Here is a 21,716-nt window from a genome sequence, read left to right as displayed (position 1 = left end):
AGTTTCTCTCAAAGCCGTCACATGGAAATAAAAGTTAAATAAAAAACAGAATAATGTTCTGCTCTGATCATCTGGGTCTATGTTTTCTTTACAGATGAGAAATAAATTCTTTAAATAGAAAAACATTTTTTTTCTTTATACTGAAATGGAAATAATATTTATCCATTAAAATATAAACTTCCACATTTTCAGAAATATTTAGATGCGATCAGGAGTCCTCTCTGACAGCTGAATGCTTTCCACTGATCACCAGTAGGTTGTAGCGTGAGTGGAAAGGCTGGGATTTCCGCTTGCGTAGTGAGTGCTCTGCGTGTCAGAGAGGATCTGTGCGTGCAGCAGCAGAGAGGAGCTGCAGACTGAAGCCAGGCAGGCAGAGCAGGAGCACCTTCATCACAGCTGCTGGTGAGTTTCTCATCAAGAACACATCATTGATGACTACTGGTAGCAGGTAGCATCAGAAGCACATGATTCTCCTGCTGGAGGGTTCTGGAGAAACCGGTTCAGACTGGTTTTACTGGTTTTACCTCCAGTTCTGATTCAGCCTAATGATACGCCTTTCCACTCTTCCTGTTTGCTGTTTGACTGAAAGGAGACAAACAACCAGTTGCTTCCTCTGATGGAAACACTTTGCGTTGAAGTGACTGACAAGATGCTGGAAACGTGGATGAGCTGCTAGAACCATCAGCTACCGGTGCTACTGGTTTAACTGGTGGTACTGGTCCAGCTGCACTCAGCTGATGTTGTCTGATCTCAGAGAGCTGGTCTGGTCTTCCAGCAGTTCCTGATCCTGGTCCATGTTGTTCTCCTTACAGATTTGATTCTGGTTCTGGATCCAACAAAGACCCAGTTTCTACAGCTTCTAATCTTGGATCATGAAGGAAGAGAACTTCAACGCTGAAGTGGTAAAGCTTCTAGAGGAAGCTCCAAACGCCCGGAAAGCTCTGCAGGAAAACTACGCCAACCTGCTGGAGGTGGCCCAGTACTGCGACAATAACTACATACAGGTTAGTACTACTACCACTACTACGAACAAGTTAGTACTACGCCAACCTGCTGGAGGTGGCCCAGTACTGCGACAATAACTACGTACAGGTTAGTACTACTACCACTACTACGAACAAGTTAGTACTACGCCAACCTGCTGGAGGTGGCCCAGTACTGCGACAATAACTACGTACAGGTTAGTACTACTACCACTACTACGAACAAGTTAGTACTACGACAATCTGCTGGAGGTGGCCCAGTACTGCGACAATAACTACGTACAGGTTAGTACTACTACCACTACTACGAACAAGTTAGTACTACGACAACCTGCTGGAGGTGGCCCAGTACTGCGACAATAACTACGTACAGGTTAGTACTACTACCACTACTACGAACAAGTTAGTACTACGACAACCTGCTGGAGGTGGCCCAGTACTGCGACAATAACTACGTACAGGTTAGTACTACTACCACTACTACGAACAAGTTAGTACTACGACAACCTGCTGGAGGTGGCCCAGTACTGCGACAATAACTACGTACAGGTTAGTACTACTACCACTACTACGAACAACTTAGTACTACGACAACCTGCTGGAGGTAGCCCAGTACTGCGACAATAACTACGTACAGGTTAGTACTACTACCACTACTACGAACAAGTTAGTACTACAACAACCTGCTGGAGGTGGCCCTGTACTGCGACAAAAACTACGCACAGGTTAGTACTACTAATACTACTACGAACAAGTTAGTACTACTACCACTACTACGTACAAGTTATACTACGCCAACCTGCTGGAGGTGGCCCAGTACTGCGACAATAACTACGTACAGGTTAGTACTACTAATACTACTATGTACAAGTTAGTACTACTACCACTACTACATACAAGTTAATACTATGCCAACCTGCTGGAGGTGGCCCAGTACTGCGACAATACCTACGTACAGGTTAGTACTACTAATACTACTACATACAAGTTTGTACTACTACCACTACTACATACAAGTTAATTTTACGCCAACCTGCTGGAGGTGGCCCAGTACTGCGACAATAACTACGTACAGGTTAGTACTACTTCCACTACTACGAACAAGTTAGTACTACAACAACCTGCTGGAGGTGGCCCAGTACTGCGACAATAACTACGTACAGGTTAGTACTACTAATACTACTATGTACAAGTTAGTACGACTACCACTACTACATACAAGTTAATTTTACGCCAACCTGCTGGAGGTGGCCCAGTACTGCGACAATAACTACGTACAGGTTAATACTACTAATACTACTATGTAGAAGTTAGTACTACTACCACTACTACATACAAGTTAATACTACGCCAACCTGCTGGAGGTGGCCCAGTACTGCGACAATACCTACGTACAGGTTAGTACTACTAATACTACTATGAACAAGTTAGTACTACTACCACTACTACATACAAGTTAATACTACGCCAACCTGCTGGAGGTGGCCCAGTACTGCGACAATAACTACGTACAGGTTAGTACTACTAATACTACTACGTACAAGTTTGTACTACTACCAGTACTACATACAAGTTCATTTTACGCCAACCTGCTGGAGGTGGCCCAGTACTGCAACAATAACTACATACAGGTTAATACTACTACGTACAAGTTTGTACTACTACCAGTACTACATACAAGTTCATTTTACGCCAACCTGCTGGAGGTGGCCCAGTACTGCGACAATAACTACATACAGGTTAGTACTACTAATACTACTATGTACAAATTAGTACTACTACCACTACTACGTACAAGTTAGTACTACGACAACCTGCTGGAGGTGGCCCAGTACTGGGACAATAACTACGTACAGGTTAGTACTGCTACCACTACTATGTACAAGTTAGTACTACGACAACCTGCTACGGCAAAGTACTACTGCTACAACTGCTATATACAGGTTCCTACTACTACTACTACTACATAAATGTTAGTGGCACAGCTAAGCTAGGCTAACATTTTCTTTGTTTGCAAACTTTGAGCTGAGCTTGACTAACCTTTTCTTTTATTTCCTGTCTCTGTTAAGCTAGGCTAACAATTTCATTTGTTTCCATTCTTTGTGTTAAGCTATGCTAACAGTTTCCTCCGTTTTCAGTCTCTATGTTTGGCTGGGCTAAAAGTTTTTTTAATTTCTCTCAGTCAGGTGAGGGCAGCATGAAGGCACTGGAGGAAACGAAAAACTTTACCACCCAATCACTGGCCAGTGTTGCCTACCAGATCAGCACTCTGGCCAACAGCGTCCTGAGTTTGCTCAACGCTCAGACGAATCAGCTTTGCCACATGGAATCATCCATCAACCTGATTGGCCAGGTGATTCCTTCTGTTCCTGCTGGGAGTGACAGGATTGATTCTGGACCATTTTCATTTGCTGCAGGGATAAATATGTTAATTGTCACATCTCACCTTTATTCTGACTGATGATGATGATGGTGATAATGACGGTGATGATGGTGATGATGGTGATGATGATGATGGTGACAATGGTGATGATGATGATGGTGGTGGTGATTATGTAAACGACTCCCTATTTATTTCCAGACTGTGGAGATGCACAAAGAGAAGGTATCTCGTAGGGAGATTGGCGTCTTCACAGCGGTGAGACGAGTTCCTCGTGGCCACAAGATTATTCCTCCTACAGCCACACAGCCCCACCCACCTTACAGCCGCCTACCAATCAACTACCAGCAGCTGGACGGGCTGGGCCACGGCATGAAGGTAAACGCGCCTGATTAGTGTTTCTGTTTTTGGTGGAACCCACTCATACGTCAGAGCAGTGAGGTGACCAGTTGCTGGAGTTTTAGGATGTTGTCCCATTGACCTTTACAGTATAGAATCAAGTCTGGTTTTAATGCAGTGCTGCGTGAGGCCCCCAACATTACCAGCATCCAGCCTTGTCCCATGCATACAGAGATTCCCCCTGATTCTTTGAATCTTCTGATGATATTCAGGATTCAAGATTCAAAATTCAAAGTGTTCATTGTCATTTGCCCAGTTAGGAAACAAGTTTTCCTGAACAATGACATTCTTACTTTTCCGTCCACACTGAATATCATAAAAGTTTAAAAAATAGAAGAAAAACAAGATAGAAGATAAAGATAAATATAAAAAAGTAAATAATCAATGTACATGAATGTGCAGTCTGCTACATAAACTGTTGTGCCACATTCAACATTGAATGATCAGCTGTGTTCTCTAACGTGTTGCCCAATCAGCTGTGTTCTCTAACGTGTTGCCCGATCAGCTGTGTTCTCTAACGTGTTGCCCGATCAGCTGTGTTCTCTAACGTGTTCCCCGATCAGCTGTGTTCTCTAACTTGTTGCCCGATCAGCTGTGTTCTCTAACGTGTTGCCCGATCAGCTGTGTTCTCTAACTTGTTGCCCGATCAGCTGTGTTATCTAACGTGTTCCCTGATCAGCTGTGTTCTCTAACGTGTTCCCTGATCAGCTGTGTTCTCTAACGTGTTGCCCGATCAGCTGTGTTCTCTAATTTGTTGCCCGGTCAGCTGTGTTCTCTAACGTGTTGCCCGATCAGCTGTGTTCTCTAACGTGTTGCCCGATCAGCTGTGTTCTCTAACGTGTTCCCCGATCAGCTGTGTTCTCTAACTTGTTGCCCGATCAGCTGTGTTCTCTAACGTGTTGCCCGATCAGCTGTGTTCTCTAACGTGTTGCCCGATCAGCTGTGTTCTCTAACTTGTTGCCCGATCAGCTGTGTTATCTAACGTGTTCCCTGATCAGCTGTGTTCTCTAACGTGTTCCCTGATCAGCTGTGTTCTCTAACGTGTTGCCCGATCAGCTGTGTTCTCTAATTTGTTGCCCGGTCAACTGTGTTCTCTAACGTGTTCCCTGATCAGCTGTGTTCTCTAACGTGTTGCCCGGTCAGCTGTGTTCTCTAATTTGTTGCCCGATCAGCTGTGTTTCTAACGTGTTGCCCGATCAGCTGTGTTTCTAACGTGTTCCCCGATCAGCTGTGTTTCTAACGTGTTCCCTGATCAGCTGTGTTCTCTAACTTGTTGCCCGATCAGATGTGTTCTCTAACGTGTTCCCTGATCAGCTGTGTTCTCTAACGTGTTCCCTGATCAGCTGTGTTCTCTAACGTGTTGCCCGATCAGCTGTGTTTCTAACGTGTTGCCTGATCAGCTGTGTTCTCTAACGTGTTGCCCTGATCAGCTGTGTTCTCTAACGTGTTGCCCGATCAGCTGTGTTCTCTAACGTGTTGCCCGATCAGCTGTGTTCTCTAACGTGTTCCCCGATCAGCTGTGTTCTCTAACGTGTTGCCCGATCAGCTGTGTTCTCTAACGTGTTCCCTGATCAGCTGTGTTCTCTAACGTGTTGCCCGCTCAGCTGTGTTCTCTAACGTGTTGCCCGGTCAGCTGTGTTCTCTAACGTGTTCCCCGATCAGCTGTGTTCTCTAACTTGTTGCCCGATCAGCTGTGTTCTCTAACGTGTTGCCCGATCAGCTGTGTTCTCTAACGTGTTGCCCGATCAGCTGTGTTCTCTAACGTGTTGCCCGGTCAGCTGTGTTCTCTAACTTGTCGGCTCTCAGAAGACGGAGCTTTGTTCAGACCAGAAGAGATGGAGAGAAAGGAGAAGTGAAGCTTTGCAGACAGGAAGCTGCTGAACCACAGAGACAGAACTGAAGAAGGTTCCTCCTTCATGGCTTCTACTCAGTCTGTATAACTATTCACACCCGTCTTGTTTATCCCGAAATAAAACAACAAAAAGCTGTTCATGATGAACAGAGCAACAGCTTTACACACCTCACTTCTCTGTCTCTGTGAGGACCCCGAGCTTTGGCAGACAAACTGTAACCCCCATGCCCCCCTCCATCCCCCCGCAGATTTTTCAGCCTGCAGGTCCTCACAGAGATAGCAGGGCCGCTGCACACACAGCTCTTTGTTGATCGTGGGAAAATGTTTGGGGTCTAATTAGAGTGCTGAGGTCTGAGGGGCCCTCATTGATGCTGCGCCCCCCCCCCCCGCAGGTCTCTGGGAAACAGCCGGACAGAACAGGAATGATCCGGAAGCACGGAGCCTCTGTCAGGTCCTGTGAGCTTTCTCAGTTTGTTCTCGGCTTGTGGTTATAGCCAGCGGAAGTCTGCTGACAGGAAGTCTGCTTCATGTTTCAGGTCCAACAAACCTCCAGAGCCGGTGCAGTGTCCAGTGGCGCCACCAGCTGGGGGGTAAGAGCTGCTTCCACTGGGGGAAGAGGCGGGGGTCACACTGATGATGAAACCTTTCACCTTTCTTTTACAGGTCCAGCTTTGGAAAACCTGTAGCTCCGCCCACCCTGCCGTCCACCTTGCAGGCGCCACCTGATTGTGACATCATCAAAACGTTGCTGGAAGATGCCCCACCCCCTCCTCTGATAGTGACTGAGGTGTCGGCTCAGAGTGATGAGGTCATCGACATCTTAGCCCTGCCCCCTCCCCCTCCTCCTCCACCGCTTTCATCCTCAGAGGCTCCAACCAATCACAGTACTCCACCACCGGCTCCTCCCCTGATTCCACCCGCCACTCTAGAGACAGGTTATGACATCACCTGACATCACAGAATGCATCAGTACTGACTTTAAAACCATTTGTTTTTTAATTTAGTGCTTTATAAAGGATCAACGCATATTAATAAATATTAGGGGTGTGACTCTGACATGTTAATTATGATTAATTAATAACAAAAAATTAAAGTATTTAACAGTTTTCATTCCAAACAAGACGTGACACTTGCCCGTCCACAGTTTCCGGTACACTGATTAAACTGAGACACCTCAGAGCCTGGCTACATCAGTGATGCTAACTTAGCTACATTGTAGCTACATTTAGCAACTTTTCATACCTATTTAGTAACTTTATTTCAACAAAGCGACTAACGACACATCTAGAGACTTCTTTTGGTTATCGGAGACTTTTGGAAACTGAGGTGAAAGCACATTTACTTCTTCTAAATGTGCAGCTTAGTCCCCTCCCCCATCCACAGGCCCCACCCCCTTCTTGAGGCACCTTCCCTGTCCATTAGCTTCCTGCTCCAGATCCGGAGCCCTTCCCTCTGCTCCAAGACCAGATTGGAAGCTGCTGGTTTACCTTCACATATTACGCCTGTTAATGAAGCGTGTGCAGGAGAACACTTAGAAAGTTAAAGTTCTGTAACATGTTGTAGACTCTTAACCTTCGTTTCCACCGGGTGCATGTGCGGCATGTTACGGCTGCACCATAGTTTTGTTCCAACGTCTGTGGCGCAGTAATTTTTACCGGGAGTGTGTCAGGTGTGGAGCGCTCGCCAGCGCAGTCCACCTAGCATGATCCACGGGATCACAAAATCACAGGAAGATGGGAGAATCTTGTGACTCCACTTCAATGATAAACGTCTCGTCGTCTATGAAAAAAAACACTGAGACCCCCTGACCGGTTAAACACGTCATGTTTTCATGGTTCAGCAGCCCAAATCTGCAGCGTGGCTTTGATTTTGAAAAATATTGCAAGCTTTTACACTGCTCCCGTGTCTGACTTCCTGTCAGCCCCTATCTGAACTGCGGAAATTAATGCACTAAAATACATTTAAATAAAAAAAAATGTTGCTTTTTGGGGCACACATTGATAAAAACACGATTCATCAAGATGAATTCATTACAAGCCTGTAATTAATTATATGATTTTTTAATCAATCCCAGCCCTAATTTATATCTAAATGTAAATCTGTGAGATTATACCCGAAGCTAATTTCCATCTTCACATCCTTAGCAGGTCAGCTGGAAATCTTTAGAGCAAATAGTCTGACCTGTCCCATACTCACCTGTCCTGTACTCACCTGTCCCGTACCAACGTTTCCCATAGCAACCTGTCCCATACTCACCTGTCCTGTACTCACCTGTCCCTTACCGACCTGTCCCATACTCACCTGTCCTGTACTCACCTGTCCCGTACCAACGTTTCCCATAGCAACCTGTCCCATACTCACCTGTCCTGTACTCACCTGTCCCGTACCAACGTTTCCCATAGCAACCTGTCCTGTACTCACCTGTCCTGTACTCACCTGTCCCTTACCGACCTGTCCCATACTCACCTGTCCTGTACTCACCTGTCCCATACTCACCTGTCCCATACTCACCTGTCCTGTACTCATCTGTCCCATACCGAGCTGTCTCGTACCGATCTGTCCCATACTCACCTGTCTAGTTCTCACCTGTCCTGTACCAACGTTTCCCATAGCAACCTGTCCTATACGCACCTGTCCCATACTGAGGTGTCTTGTACCGACTTGTTCCTTACCGACCTGTCCCATACTCACCTGTCCTGTACTCACCTGTCCCGTACCGACCTTTCCCGCACTCACCTGTCCTGTTCTCACCTGTCCCATACTCACCTGTCCCATTCCGACCTGTCCCATACTCACCTGTCCCGTACCAAGCTGTCTCGTACAGACCTTTCCCGTACCAACCTGTCCCATACGCACCTGTCCCATACAGACCTGTCCAGTACCGACCTGTGCCATACCAATCTGTCCCGTACCAAGCCATCTCATACCAACCTGTCCCGTAATCCCCTGTCCCGTACCAAGCTGTTTCGTACCAACCTGTCCAATACCGAGCCGTCTCGTACCGACCTGTCCAATACCGAGCTGTCTCGTACCGACCTCTCCAGTATTATACCCAGGTCAAGTTCTGGTCCAGATCCAGATCATGGTGTCGGTCCAATATAATTCAAGGTCCAGATGTGTGTCTTTGTCTGTGTCTGGGTCCAGGTCCAGGTCCAAGTCTAGGTTTGGGTCTATGTATTTGTTTCTGAACCTGGACCTGAGCTTTAGACCACATAGGGGTTTGGTAGAGCTATGGATGATAGGGTTCATGCGGACCTCTGAAGACCAGCACGGCTACCAGAAGCCTGGTGCTGCTGATGATACGTTTGTTTTCACATGATGGGGAATTCACTTCTGAGTTCCCAGTGGTCACCGAATACAATGACCACTGGAATCTCAGAAGTACTCAGCTGTTCCATTTCCCACCATCAAGGTGACACTGAAAGCAGTATCAGAATTTCTACTGAAATATCTAAGTAAACTTCTGATTGGCTGAGCTGTATGACATCACAGTGACGTCCAGTGTCCTCTTTCTCCTCAGTGGTAGAAGAGAACAGCTTTCCCCCTCCTTCCCCTCCCCCTCCCCCAGCTGAAGATGACAGCTTCCTGCAGTTTTCCAATGACAACTCAGAGCTGCTGACTCCGCCTCCTCCTCCTCCACCCAGCCAGGAAATAGATGGTACAGTTTCTAATGCTTCTATTCACATTAACAGCTGTAGAGACAGAGATGACATCTGGAGGACTACCATCAGCAGGAGGGTCTACCAGCACCTCATCAAGGTGGCTTATTACAGTAAAGTGGTATTACAGTTACAGTTAGAGGATGTGACATCCTTAAAGTTCAGGTTCATCATACATCATAAAACCCAGCAGATACCTGGATAGATGTCAGGTGTGTCCCCAGGTGAAGGACAGGTAAAAGACACTGTGTGAATATTACAGAAGACATCAATGTTCTTTTTTCTTTTTTACATCATTCCTGGAAAAAAAGAAAAACTGGAATATTTGAAAAAGAAATCCTATCTTATCTGGCCATCCTAAATCCTGTCCAATCCAACGTCCTCAGTCTGAATCTGGTCCATTTCGGGTGGCTCTTCATAAATTCAGACAGTAGGGGGCGATGTAGCACATGATCACATACCAGTTATTAATGAGGAGACAGCATGTTAAACTTGGACCATTTTTCCTAAATTCAGGTTCTGCTACAGGTCTGAACTGGACTGGAATGAACTAAACTGGACTCAACCAGACTGAACTGGACCAGAATGGACTGGACTGCACCAGACTCAACTGGACCGGAATGGACTGGACTGGACTCAACCAGACTGAACTGGACCAGAATGGACTGGACTGGACTACACCAGACTCAACTGGACCGTAATGGACTGGACTCAATCAGGCTGAAGTGGACTGGACTATGTCTCCAAGCATTCATTCCACAACGACTGAGTCTTTAAACCTGACAACAGTAGGCTTTTCTTCTTCTGTGGTGGTTTTTTCAGTGGCTCTCCTGTCCAGGAGGAGTCGCCGCCGTCGCTCGCCTCCCACCACTCGCTCTGTCTCTCTAAGGGTCCGCTCAGGCCCCGCCTCCCGATGCCGCTACACTCGCTCCCTCTTCCTGCCCGCTGTCCAATCACGTAAGCTGCTGCTGGTGCTGTGGTCCAATAGGAACCTAGGAACTAGGAACCTGGTTTATTTGTGCTGATTCAGCTTCTCTGTCTGTTAGTCATGATCCCCCCTCCTCCACCCTACCCTCCCCCATGTGCCCCCTGTGGCCCCCCCTCCACTTCCTATTCCTCCTTCGCCCTGCTTCCTCGCTCCTCCTCCTCGCCTCGGCTCTGCTTACCTGCTCATCTGGAACACCTGGGTAAGCGCATACAGTACTACATGATCTGTAGTTGTAGTACTCACTACTAAATATTAACTGTACTGCTAGTAAAAAAAATAACAAATCTATACTACTACTAAAACTCTACTAACATGGTTAAGTACTTCACAGAAGTACAAAAACTAATAAACATGTGAAATAACTGTTTGGTTGAAGCTTTGCCACCTCAAACCTGATTGGTAATGAGAACATGTGTTTTCTCAGATCTGGATATTCCAGCCCCGCCCCCTTCTCTGCTATTGGATGATGAGGGAGGGTTTGATGAAGTTATGCCACCACTTCCTCCTCCAGTGGATTACGACACCAATGCACCCCCAGAGTACCTAGAAAAAGGTAGTACTACAACTATTACTACTACTTCTGTTATAACTACTGCTACAACTTTTACCACTGCTTCTACTACCATTGCTACTGCTAGCATTGTTATTACTGCCATTGCTACTGCTAGCATTGTTATTACTACTGTAATATTTTTCTGTGATATTAGATGTTTCCACTGCCACCACCTCTGTTTATCCGGTCTGGTCTGGTTTCAGAGGCAAAGGAGTACTCACCACAACCCATTTAAAATAACTGAATACAAAAGTTTATTTAGAAATAACAAAACCAATGTCTAATATAAGGGCTGGGCTGGCGGATCAGAAGAAGGCTATGCAGCAGGTTAGGCAGCTCCTTCGCTGTCCCATACACCAACTCTGCACACAAAAGGAAAGCAGGTCACATACCCTCAAAGAGGCACGGCACACAAGGCTTTCTGCCAGCAGCACACTGCAAATCAGGGGATTCACTCCCACACCACCCCAAGAAGAACCACTACAACCATAAACAAGCAAATAAAACAACTCTCAACTAGGGGGAAGCAAAGCGCTGTCCATCCTGTTTAGCTGCCTCTTTTGAATGCTCGCCGACTCAGACGATGTCAATTAATAAATCCTAAAAAGAGTCAAAAGAATCAAAATACATCATTTGGATATCCAATGGACTAACAAACATAAAAATGAGGTATGGTTAAAAGAATCAGACTTATCCTCCCTGGTCTGACGACAAGACCCCTCCGTGGGGTCTAGATACTAGGATTCCCCACAGGACAGGAAGGTGTCATCAACTCTAAGGTCGGGTCGGACACGTCGGCAGCAGGCTGGGCGGGGTCTCGTGCAGCTGTAGTTACCAGGATGTTACAGGGAGCTTAGGCCCACAGGCAAGGCACACTCTAACCCCGGGTCCCTATTGCTGTCTAAAGGAGGCACCTAGCCTCCCCTCCTAGCCAGCATTACAAAGCTCCCCTGCTCAACTGTCTTCGCTGCCGGCAGCACTATAAGCTGCAAACGGCACCCACCCGCCATGGTGCACTTCTCCAGCTCCAGTTGACAGTCAACAAGCTTCTCTCCAGTTTGCTGCACCCGCTTCCAGCCTTCTTCCCTCACCTCTCATTTATCACCTCTCATTACACCTTGTTGAGTTCAATTACTCCCCCAACAGGTGGATCACATTAGTCATCAAGTGTCCACGCCACCCACACTACACTACAATTGCTACTGCTAACATTGTTGTTACTACCATTGCTATTGTTAACATTGTTGTTACTACCATTGCTACTGCTAACATTGTTGTTACTACCATTGCTACTGCCAACATTATTATTACTACCATTGCTACTGCCAGCATTGTTATTACTGCCATTGCTACTGCTAACATTGTTATTGCTACCATTGCTACTGCTAGCATTGTTATTACTACCATTGCTACTGCTAGCATTGTTATTGCTACCATTGCTACTTCTAACATTGTTATTGCTACCATTGCTACTGCTAACATTGTTATTGCTACCATTGCTACTGCTAGCATTGTTATTACTACCATTGCTACTTCTAACATTGTTATTGCTACCATTGCTACTGCTAACATTGTTATTGCTACCATTGCTACTGCTAGCATTGTTATTACTACCATTGCTACTTCTAACATTGTTATTGCTACCATTGCTACTGCTAACATTGTTGTTACTACCACTGCTACTGCTAACATTGTCATTCCTACCATTGGAATGGCGATCATTGCTGCTATTACCATTGCTACTGCTAACACTGTTGTTACTACCATTGCTACCGCTAACATTGTTGTTTCTACCATAGCTACTGCTAACATTATTGTTAATATCATTGCTACTGCTAACATTATTATTACTACCATTGCTACTGCTAGCATTGTTATTGCTACCATTGCTACTGCTAACATTATTATCACTACCATTGCTACTGCTAGCATTGTTATTGCTACCATTGCTACTGCTAGCATTGTTATTGCTACCATTGCTACTTCTTACATTGTTATTGCTACCATTGCTACTGCTAACATTGTTATTGCTACCATTGCTACTGCTAACATTGTTATTACTACCATTGCTACTTCTAACATTGTTATTGCTACCATTGCAACTGCTAACATTGTTGTTACTACCACTGCTACTGCTAACATTGTCATTCCTACCATTGGAATGGCGATCATTGCTGCTATTACCATTGCTACTGCTAACACTGTTGTTACTACCATTGCTACCGCTAACATTGTTGTTTCTACCATAGCTACTGCTAACATTATTGTTAATATCATTGCTACTGCTAACATTATTATTACTACCATTGCTACTGCTAGCATTGTTATTGCTACCATTGCTACTGCTAACATTATTATCACTACCATTGCTACTGCTAGCATTGTTATTGCTACCATTGCTACTGCTAGCATTGTTATTGCTACCATTGCTACTTCTTACATTGTTATTGCTACCATTGCTACTGCTAACATTGTTATTGCTACCATTGCTACTGCTAACATTGTTATTACTACCATTGCTACTTCTAACATTGTTATTGCTACCATTGCAACTGCTAACATTGTTGTTACTACCACTGCTACAGCTAACATTGTAGTTGAAAATAAAATAGCTACTGTTAACATTGTTGTTACTACCATTGCTACTACTAGCATTGCTACTACTATCATATACCATTGCTACTGCTATCATTGGTGATACTACCATTGCTAATGCCAAAATTCCTGTAACTACCATTGCTACTGCTAACATTGCTGATATTACCATTGCTACTGCTAACATTGCTGATACTACTATTGCTACTGCTACAAGTGGCGATACTGCTATTTTTACTGCTAACATTGCTGCTACTGCCTTTGCTACTGCTAACAGTGTTGTTACTACCATTGCTACTACTAAAATTGCTGATACTTCCATTGCTAATTCTAATATTACTGATACTACAATTGCTACTGCTAACATTGTTGTTACTACCACTGCAACTGCTAGCATTGTCATTTCTACCATTGGTATGGCGATCATTGCTGCTATTACCATTGCTACAGCTAAGACTATTAACATTGGTGCTACTACCAGTGCTAATGCCAAAATTCTTGTAATTACCATTGCTACTGCAAGCATTTCTGATACTACAATTGCTACTGCTAACATATTTCTTACTGCCATTGCTAATGCAAACATTAGTATTACTACCATTGCTACTGCTTACATTGTTGTTATTTCCATTGCTACTGCTAACATATTTGTTACTACCATTGCTACTGCTAACATTGTTGTTACTACCATTGCTACTGCTAACATATTTGTTACTACCATTGCTACTGCTAACATTGTTGTTACTACCATTGCTACTGCTAACATATTTGTTACTACCATTGCTACTGCTAACACTGTTGTTACTACCATTGTTACTGCTAACATATTTGTTACTACCATTGTTACTGCTAACATTGCTGCTACAATCATTGTTGCTACTGTCATTGTTGCTAAGCTGCTGCGGAAGTTTTTTGCTGGTGTCAAATTATCATGATGATAAATGTACCATTATTATCCAACTGAAATTCCTGTGTGTGTCCAGTGGTGGCGCTCTACAGCTATGATGGTATGAAACCTGATGACCTACCTTTTGTTGAGGGTGACATCATATACCTGACCCATCGCCATGATGACGGCTGGTGTGAAGGGGCCATCAATGGCAAGCAGGGCTTCTTCCCTAAAAACTACGTCCAGTCATGTGGTTAGATAAAGCCACACCCATCTTTGTGTTGCCATGGCGATGTCATGGAGTCTGCCTGTGTTCCCTTAAAGACTTAACTGTATCAGCATTTATAGATTTATGCAACCCCTGGAGCAGGTAGAAGTCCCTGACGTCTGATTAACCCTTTCAGCCTCAGAGTAAATGCTTGCAGTAGACATGACATCTGTAAATGATGAAAATAAAGTTTAATCTTAAAGATGCTAACAGCTGTTCTGCGTATGTTTGTCTGGTGGCCTTCAGAGGGTGCTGTTTGCTCAGTCTAGTCTGCTGTTCATAACGCAGATTTCAGCTTCATTTGTGGTTTGAAGGTTCTGGTTTCCTATAATTACATTCATCTTGGCCCCATCTCTTGTCCAACCACAAAACTTAAATCTTTTGGGTGGAAATAGAGATCAATAAAAATGAGCACATTATGTCAATAACGTGCGTTTCACTGCAGATGGTATGAAGCTGAGAGTTTGGGGACGTCTGGTTTGTTGAGCCAGACAGTGGCAGCATAGGGAACTTGCCCTTGACACATTTTAATCAAAGTTCACCCACAACAACTTGAAAACTGTGAAAAAGTATTTACGGTCAGAGTAAGAACCATGTGTCTGGAGAAGCCTGAACATAAGCTGAACAGAGCAATGCCGATGATGGTTGGGTAAGTTAGCAAGTTAGCTTCAGCTAGCAGCCAAATGGAGGAGGGTTCTCCGTGGAGGAGGGTTCTGCAGTGAAGAGACTTCTCCATGGAGGGTTCTCCTTGGATGATATGTTGTGTTGAACACTTGCTGGGGAAGGACTGGGTCTCCAGGGCCTATGGGTGGAAAGGGTTCACTGAGCCTGGACACCTAAACCGCCGTCAGAAGCTCCACCGAGGGCCATCGTGAGGAAACTGTCAAGCTTCAAGGTGGAGGAGGAGATCCTGAGGCTGGCCTGGCAGCACGGAAAGCATCAGTTTGGACCAAGATTCTGCAGAGAGGAGAACAGAATGAGATTCTGTTGTTTATCCGTTTGGGACAAATAGCAAAAAGACAAATAATATGAGCCTTGAAGTATATTACTACCAGGAATCTTGGTGTCATGGTAGACAACCAGCTCACCTTTAAGGACCATGTTGCCTCAGTTTCCCGGTCTTGCCGATTTGCTCTCTACAACATCAGGAGGATCAGACCCTACCTGACTGAACACACGGCCCAGCTCCTGGTCCAGGCTCTGGTCATTTCACGCATTGACTACTGCAACTCCTTACTGGCTGGCCTGCCTGCATGCTCAGTTAAACCTCTGCAGATGATCCAGAACGCAGCAGCACGTCTGGTCTTCAACTAGCCCAAAAGAGCTCATGTCACTCCGCTGCTAATCGCTCTCCACTGGCTTCCAGTTGCAGCACGCATCAAATTCAAAGCTCTGCTTCTGGCTTACAAAACAATAACTCAAACGGCTCCGGTCTACCTCCACTCCTTAATCCAGAGCTACACTCCCTCTCCACAGTTACGCTCTGCCAGTGAAAGACGCCTAGTGCTCCCACCACAAGGTGGCGCCACATCAGTAGCTAGACTCTTCTCCTCTGTTGTTCCCCGGTGGTGGAACCATCTACCAAACTCCGTCCCATCCGCAGAGTCCTTTTCCACTTTTAAAAGCAAGCTAAAGACTCAGTTGTTTAAGGAGCATTTCCACATTTAGCTTAACTAGAAAGATTTGTCCAGATCTTTGGCTCAACCAGGTACTGAAGAAGCTGCTGCACTTATGCCCAAGTTGATATTGTGTGATGAAATCGTGATCTTGTATTTAAATAAAATGACTTAAAAAAAACAAAACAAACAAACAAAAAAAAAAACATTATGCACTGCCTCTAGCACTACATGACAGCACCTGGTCCAACTGGACTCAAAGCGGTCTGACTATCACTTAATTATGACGTCCATCTTGTTTGAATTCATGCTTGTGTTGTTCTTCCTCTCAAATGTAAGTCGCTTTGGATAAAAGCGTCTGCTAAATGACTGTAGAATTAAATAGAATTATCTATCAGCCCTGCGCTGGTTATCTTATGTATCTACTCCTAAAAATCTGAAAGCATTGCAGTAGCACACACTACCTCATAACAAAACTCATATTAATACAGTTTATGCTCAATAGTAGTAAAAACAAATAAAACAAAAGTGTCTTACTCCATACTCTGATGTGTGGATGGTGTTTCAGTCTCCACATTTCTCCATCATGGCGTCAGCATTCAGGATGCGGTGTCCATGTTTAATGTCCTCATTTGCATTTTTGGGTCCACTCAGACAAGCAGCTCTCCCCCACTGAGGAAAGAACCACCAGCAGACAGTATCTGGCCACAATAAACATTTCAGACTCGGCTGACGTCCATCTGATTATCAGTCTGCTGCATTCAAGAAACTAAAAGAATCAACTACAAAATAGTGAAACTTCTTACAAAAGAAACTTCAAGTCTGTCCATTCTGGGCGGCGTGGTCCAGTGGGCAGAATGGTCGTCTTGTAACCTGAGGGTTGCCGGTTCGATCATCGGCCTGTTGAGCTCATGCTGAGGTGCCCCTGAGCAAGACACCGAACCCCTAACTGCTCCTGATGGTCGTGGTTTAGCACCTTGCATGGCAGCTTCCGCCATCAGTGTGTGAATGTGTGTGTGAATGTGATGTATGATGTAAAGCACTATGGGTTTCATTCCAGGAACAGGAGAGAGGTAAATAAATACAGACCATTTACCATTTAATTACAGTAAACACTCAAAATGGGCATCTTGAAAATAATTTGCATCAATCAAATGGCTCCTAAACTTTGCTTAAATCTCTTTTTCTTTACAAGTAATTTCAGCGTTTTATCCAGAAGCCGTTCTCCAGTCTGAGGATATCCAGTCCCAACTCCTCGACGGAGCTTCTTCATGCTTCATTTCCTCAGTAATGAAAAGAATCTCTCCTCCCAGGTTTGATGTTTCCTGAGAAAATTTAATGTAGTTTAACACACACACACTAGATTTAATGTAGTTTAACACACACACACTAGATTTAATGTAGTTTAACACACACTAGATTTAATGTAGTTTAACACACACACACTAGATTTAATGTAGTTTAACACACACACACTAGATTTAATGTAGTTTAACACACACACTAGATTTAATGTAGTTTAACACACACTAGATTTAATGTAGTTTAACACACACTAGATTTAATGTATTTTAACACACACACACTAGATTTAATGTAGTTTAACACACACACAGTAGATTTAATGTAGTTTAACACACACACACTAGATTTAATGTAGTTTAACACACACACTAGATTTAATGTAGTTTAACACACACACACACTAGATTTAATGTAGTTTAACACACACTAGATTTAATGTAGTTTAACACACACACTAGATTTAATGTAGTTTAACACACACACTAGATTTAATGTAGTTTAACACACACTAGATTTAATGTAGTTTAACACACACACTAGATTTAATGTAGTTTAACACACACACACTAGATTTAATGTAGTTTAACACACACACACTAGATTTAATGTAGTTTAACACACACACACACTAGATTTAATGTAGTTTAACACACACTAGATTTAATGTAGTTTAACACACACACTAGATTTAATGTAGTTTAACACACACTAGATTTAATGTAGTTTAACACACACACTAGATTTAATGTAGTTTAACACACACACACTAGATTTAATGTAGTTTAACACACACACTAGATTTAATGTAGTTTAACACACACACTAGATTTAATGTAGTTTAACACACACTAGATTTAATGTAGTTTAACACACACACACTAGATTTAACGTAGTTTAACACACACTAGATTTAATGTAGTTTAACACACACTAGATTTAATGTAGTTTAACACACACACACTAGATTTAATGTAGTTTAACACACACACACTAGATTTAATGTAGTTTAACACACACTAGATTTAATGTAGTTTAACACACACACACTAGATTTAATGTAGTTTAACACACACACACTAGATTTAATGTAGTTTAACACACACTAGATTTAATGTAGTTTAACACACACACTAGATTTAATGTAGTTTAACACACACACACTAGATTTAATGTAGTTTAACACACACTAGATTTAATGTAGTTTAACACACACACTAGATTTAATGTAGTTTAACACACACTAGATTTAATGTAGTTTAATACACACATTAGATTTAATGTAGTTTAACACACACACACTAGATTTAATGTAGTTTAACACACACACACTAGATTTAATGTAGTTTAACACACACACACTAGATTTAATGTAGTTTAACACACACACACTAGATTTAATGTAGTTTAAAACACACACACTAGATTTAATGTAGTTTAAAACACACACACTAGATTTAATGTAGTTTAACACACACACACTAGATTTAATGTAGTTTAACACACACTAGATTTAATGTAGTTTAACACACACACTAGATTTAATGTAGTTTAACACACACTAGATTTAATGTAGTTTAACACACACTAGATTTAATGTATTTTAACACACACACACTAGATTTAATGTAGTTTAACACACACACACTAGATTTAATGTAGTTTAACACACACACACTAGATTTAATGTAGTTTAACACACACACTAGATTTAATGTAGTTTAACACACACACACACTAGATTTAATGTAGTTTAACACACACTAGATTTAATGTAGTTTAACACACACACTAGATTTAATGTAGTTTAACACACACTAGATTTAATGTAGTTTAACACACACACTAGATTTAATGTAGTTTAACACACACACTAGATTTAATGTAGTTTAACACACACACACTAGATTTAATGTAGTTTAACACACACACACTAGATTTAATGTAGTTTAACACACACACACTAGATTTAATGTAGTTTAACACACACTAGATTTAATGTAGTTTAACACACACACTAGATTTAATGTAGTTTAACACACACTAGATTTAATGTAGTTTAACACACACACTAGATTTAATGTAGTTTAAAACACACACACTAGATTTAATGTAGTTTAACACACACACTAGATTTAATGTAGTTTAACACACACTAGATTTAATGTAGTTTAACACACACACACTAGATTTAACGTAGTTTAACACACACTAGATTTAATGTAGTTTAACACACACTAGATTTAATGTAGTTTAACACACACACACTAGATTTAATGTAGTTTAACACACACACACTAGATTTAATGTAGTTTAACACACACTAGATTTAATGTAGTTTAACACACACACACTAGATTTAATGTAGTTTAACACACACACACACTAGATTTAATGTAGTTTAACACACACTAGATTTAATGTAGTTTAACAGACACTAGATTTAATGTAGTTTAACACACACACACACTAGATTTAATGTAGTTTAACACACACACACTAGATTTAATGTAGTTTAACACACACTAGATTTAATGTAGTTTAACACACACACACTAGATTTAATATAGTTTAAAACACACACACTAGATTTAATGTAGTTTAACACACACACACTAGATTTAATGAAGTTTAACACACACACACTAGATTTAATGTAGTTTAACACACACACTAGATTTAATGTAGTTTAACACACACTAGATTTAATGTAGTTTAACACACACACTAGATTTAATGTAGTTTAACACACACACACTAGATTTAATGTAGTTTAACACACACACACTAGATTTAATGTAGTTTAACACACACACACTAGATTTAATGTAGTTTAACACACACACACTAGATTTAATGTAGTTTAACACACACTAGATTTAATGTAGTTTAACACACACACACTAGATTTAATGTAGTTTAACACACACACACTAGATTTAATGTAGTTTAACACACACACACTAGATTTAATGTAGTTTAACACACACACACTAGATTTAATGTAGTTTAACACACACTAGATTTAATGTAGTTTAACACACACTAGATTTAATGTAGTTTAACACACACACACTAGATTTAATGTAGTTTAACACACACACACTAGATTTAATGTAGTTTAACACACACTAGATTTAATGTAGTTTAACACACACACACTAGATTTAATGTAGTTTAACACACACACACTAGATTTAATGTAGTTTAACACACACACACTAGATTTAATGTAGTTTAACACACACACACACTAGATTTAATGTAGTTTAAAACACACACACTAGATTTAATGTAGTTTAACACACACACACTAGATTTAATGTAGTTTAACACACACACACTAGATTTAATGTAGTTTAACACACACACTAGATTTAATGTAGTTTAACACACACACACTAGATTTAATGTAGTTTAACACACACTAGATTTAATGTAGTTTAACACACACACTAGATTTAATGTAGTTTAACACACACTAGATTTAATGTAGTTTAACACACACACTAGATTTAATGTAGTTTAACACACACACACTAGATTTAATGTAGTTTAACACACACTAGATTTAATGTAGTTTAACACACACACACTAGATTTAATGTATTTTAACACACACACACTAGATTTAATGTAGTTTAACACACACACACTAGATTTAATGTAGTTTAACACACACACACTAGATTTAATGTAGTTTAACACACACACTAGATTTAATGTAGTTTAACACACACACACACTAGATTTAATGTAGTTTAACACACACTAGATTTAATGTAGTTTAAGACACACACTAGATTTAATGTAGTTTAACACACACTAGATTTAATGTAGTTTAACACACACACTAGATTTAATGTAGTTTAACACACACACACTAGATTTAATGTAGTTTAACACACACACATTAGATTTAATGTAGTTTAACACACACACACTAGATTTAATGTAGTTTAACACACACTAGATTTAATGTAGTTTAACACACACACTAGATTTAATGTAGTTTAACACACACTAGATTTAATGTAGTTTAACACACACACTAGATTTAATGTAGTTTAACACACACACACTAGATTTAATGTAGTTTAACACACACACTAGATTTAATGTAGTTTAACACACACACTAGATTTAATGTAGTTTAACACACACTAGATTTAATGTAGTTTAACACACACACACTAGATTTAACGTAGTTTAACACACACTAGATTTAATGT

The 21,716-nt window shown here is 41.8% G+C and overlaps 2 protein-coding genes and 1 long non-coding RNA gene across 9 annotated transcripts; 2 read left to right on the top strand and 1 right to left on the bottom strand.

The window, feature by feature from the left end:
• Window positions 1-285: 285 nt before the first annotated feature.
• On the top strand, window positions 286-14,776 carry abi3a (ABI family, member 3a). Of its 4 annotated transcripts, XM_041972593.1 has the most exons (12): window positions 286-402; window positions 813-1,004; window positions 3,166-3,336; window positions 3,565-3,741; window positions 6,007-6,065; window positions 6,151-6,204; window positions 6,278-6,549; window positions 9,135-9,272; window positions 10,096-10,230; window positions 10,320-10,460; window positions 10,686-10,814; window positions 14,393-14,776. In XM_041972593.1, exons 2-12 carry the CDS (start codon window positions 873-875, stop codon window positions 14,554-14,556), a joined length of 1,572 nt encoding a protein of 523 aa, XP_041828527.1. In that variant the 5' UTR covers window positions 286-402; window positions 813-872; the 3' UTR covers window positions 14,557-14,776. The 4 variants fall into 4 exon arrangements, with proteins under 4 accessions (XP_041828527.1, XP_041828549.1, XP_041828534.1 ...); XM_041972600.1 differs by lacking the exon at window positions 286-402 and having other exon boundaries at window positions 430-1,004; XM_041972608.1 differs by lacking the exons at window positions 286-402; window positions 813-1,004 and adding an exon at window positions 2,751-2,839.
• On the bottom strand, window positions 7,854-8,687 carry LOC121631616. 4 transcript variants are annotated; one of them, XR_006008770.1, is made up of 3 exons: window positions 8,216-8,685; window positions 8,051-8,095; window positions 7,854-7,915 (listed from the first exon to the last, which is right to left on the bottom strand). It is a non-coding gene; the product is annotated as an uncharacterized LOC121631616 (long non-coding RNA). The 4 variants fall into 4 exon arrangements; XR_006008769.1 differs by having other exon boundaries at window positions 7,882-7,900; window positions 7,961-8,095; window positions 8,216-8,687; XR_006008768.1 differs by having other exon boundaries at window positions 7,882-7,900; window positions 7,961-8,125; window positions 8,366-8,681.
• LOC121631607 lies at window positions 10,828-14,383 on the top strand. The gene is made up of 2 exons (XM_041972623.1): window positions 10,828-13,028; window positions 13,519-14,383. Exons 1-2 carry the CDS (start codon window positions 12,526-12,528, stop codon window positions 14,342-14,344), a joined length of 1,329 nt encoding a protein of 442 aa, XP_041828557.1. The 5' UTR covers window positions 10,828-12,525; the 3' UTR covers window positions 14,345-14,383.
• Window positions 14,777-21,716: the final 6,940 nt, after the last annotated feature.

The sequence above is a fragment of the Melanotaenia boesemani genome, chromosome 2 (assembly GCF_017639745.1).
Source record: "Melanotaenia boesemani isolate fMelBoe1 chromosome 2, fMelBoe1.pri, whole genome shotgun sequence".
Classification (NCBI taxonomy): Eukaryota; Metazoa; Chordata; class Actinopteri; order Atheriniformes; family Melanotaeniidae; genus Melanotaenia; species Melanotaenia boesemani.
The sequence above is the reverse complement of the archived record's forward strand: the minus strand, read 5'-3'. Positions and strand labels throughout refer to the sequence as shown.

What these genes read in the sequence shown, in the direction of transcription:
- abi3a (XM_041972593.1), top strand. Translation starts at nt 873, where the DNA reads ATGAAGGAAGAGAACTTCAACGCTGAAGTGGTAAAGCTTCTAGAGGAA. An exon ending in GCGACAATAACTACATACAG is followed by an intron (nt 1,005 to 3,165) that starts GTTAGTACTACT and finishes AATTTCTCTCAG; the next exon opens with TCAGGTGAGGGCAGCATGAA. An exon ending in GGCTGGGCCACGGCATGAAG is followed by an intron (nt 3,742 to 6,006) that starts GTAAACGCGCCT and finishes CCCCCCCCGCAG; the next exon opens with GTCTCTGGGAAACAGCCGGA.
- LOC121631607 (XM_041972623.1), top strand. Translation starts at nt 12,526, where the DNA reads ATGGCGATCATTGCTGCTATTACCATTGCTACTGCTAACACTGTTGTT. An exon ending in GCTAACACTGTTGTTACTAC is followed by an intron (nt 13,029 to 13,518) that starts CATTGCTACCGC and finishes TGGTGATACTAC; the next exon opens with CATTGCTAATGCCAAAATTC.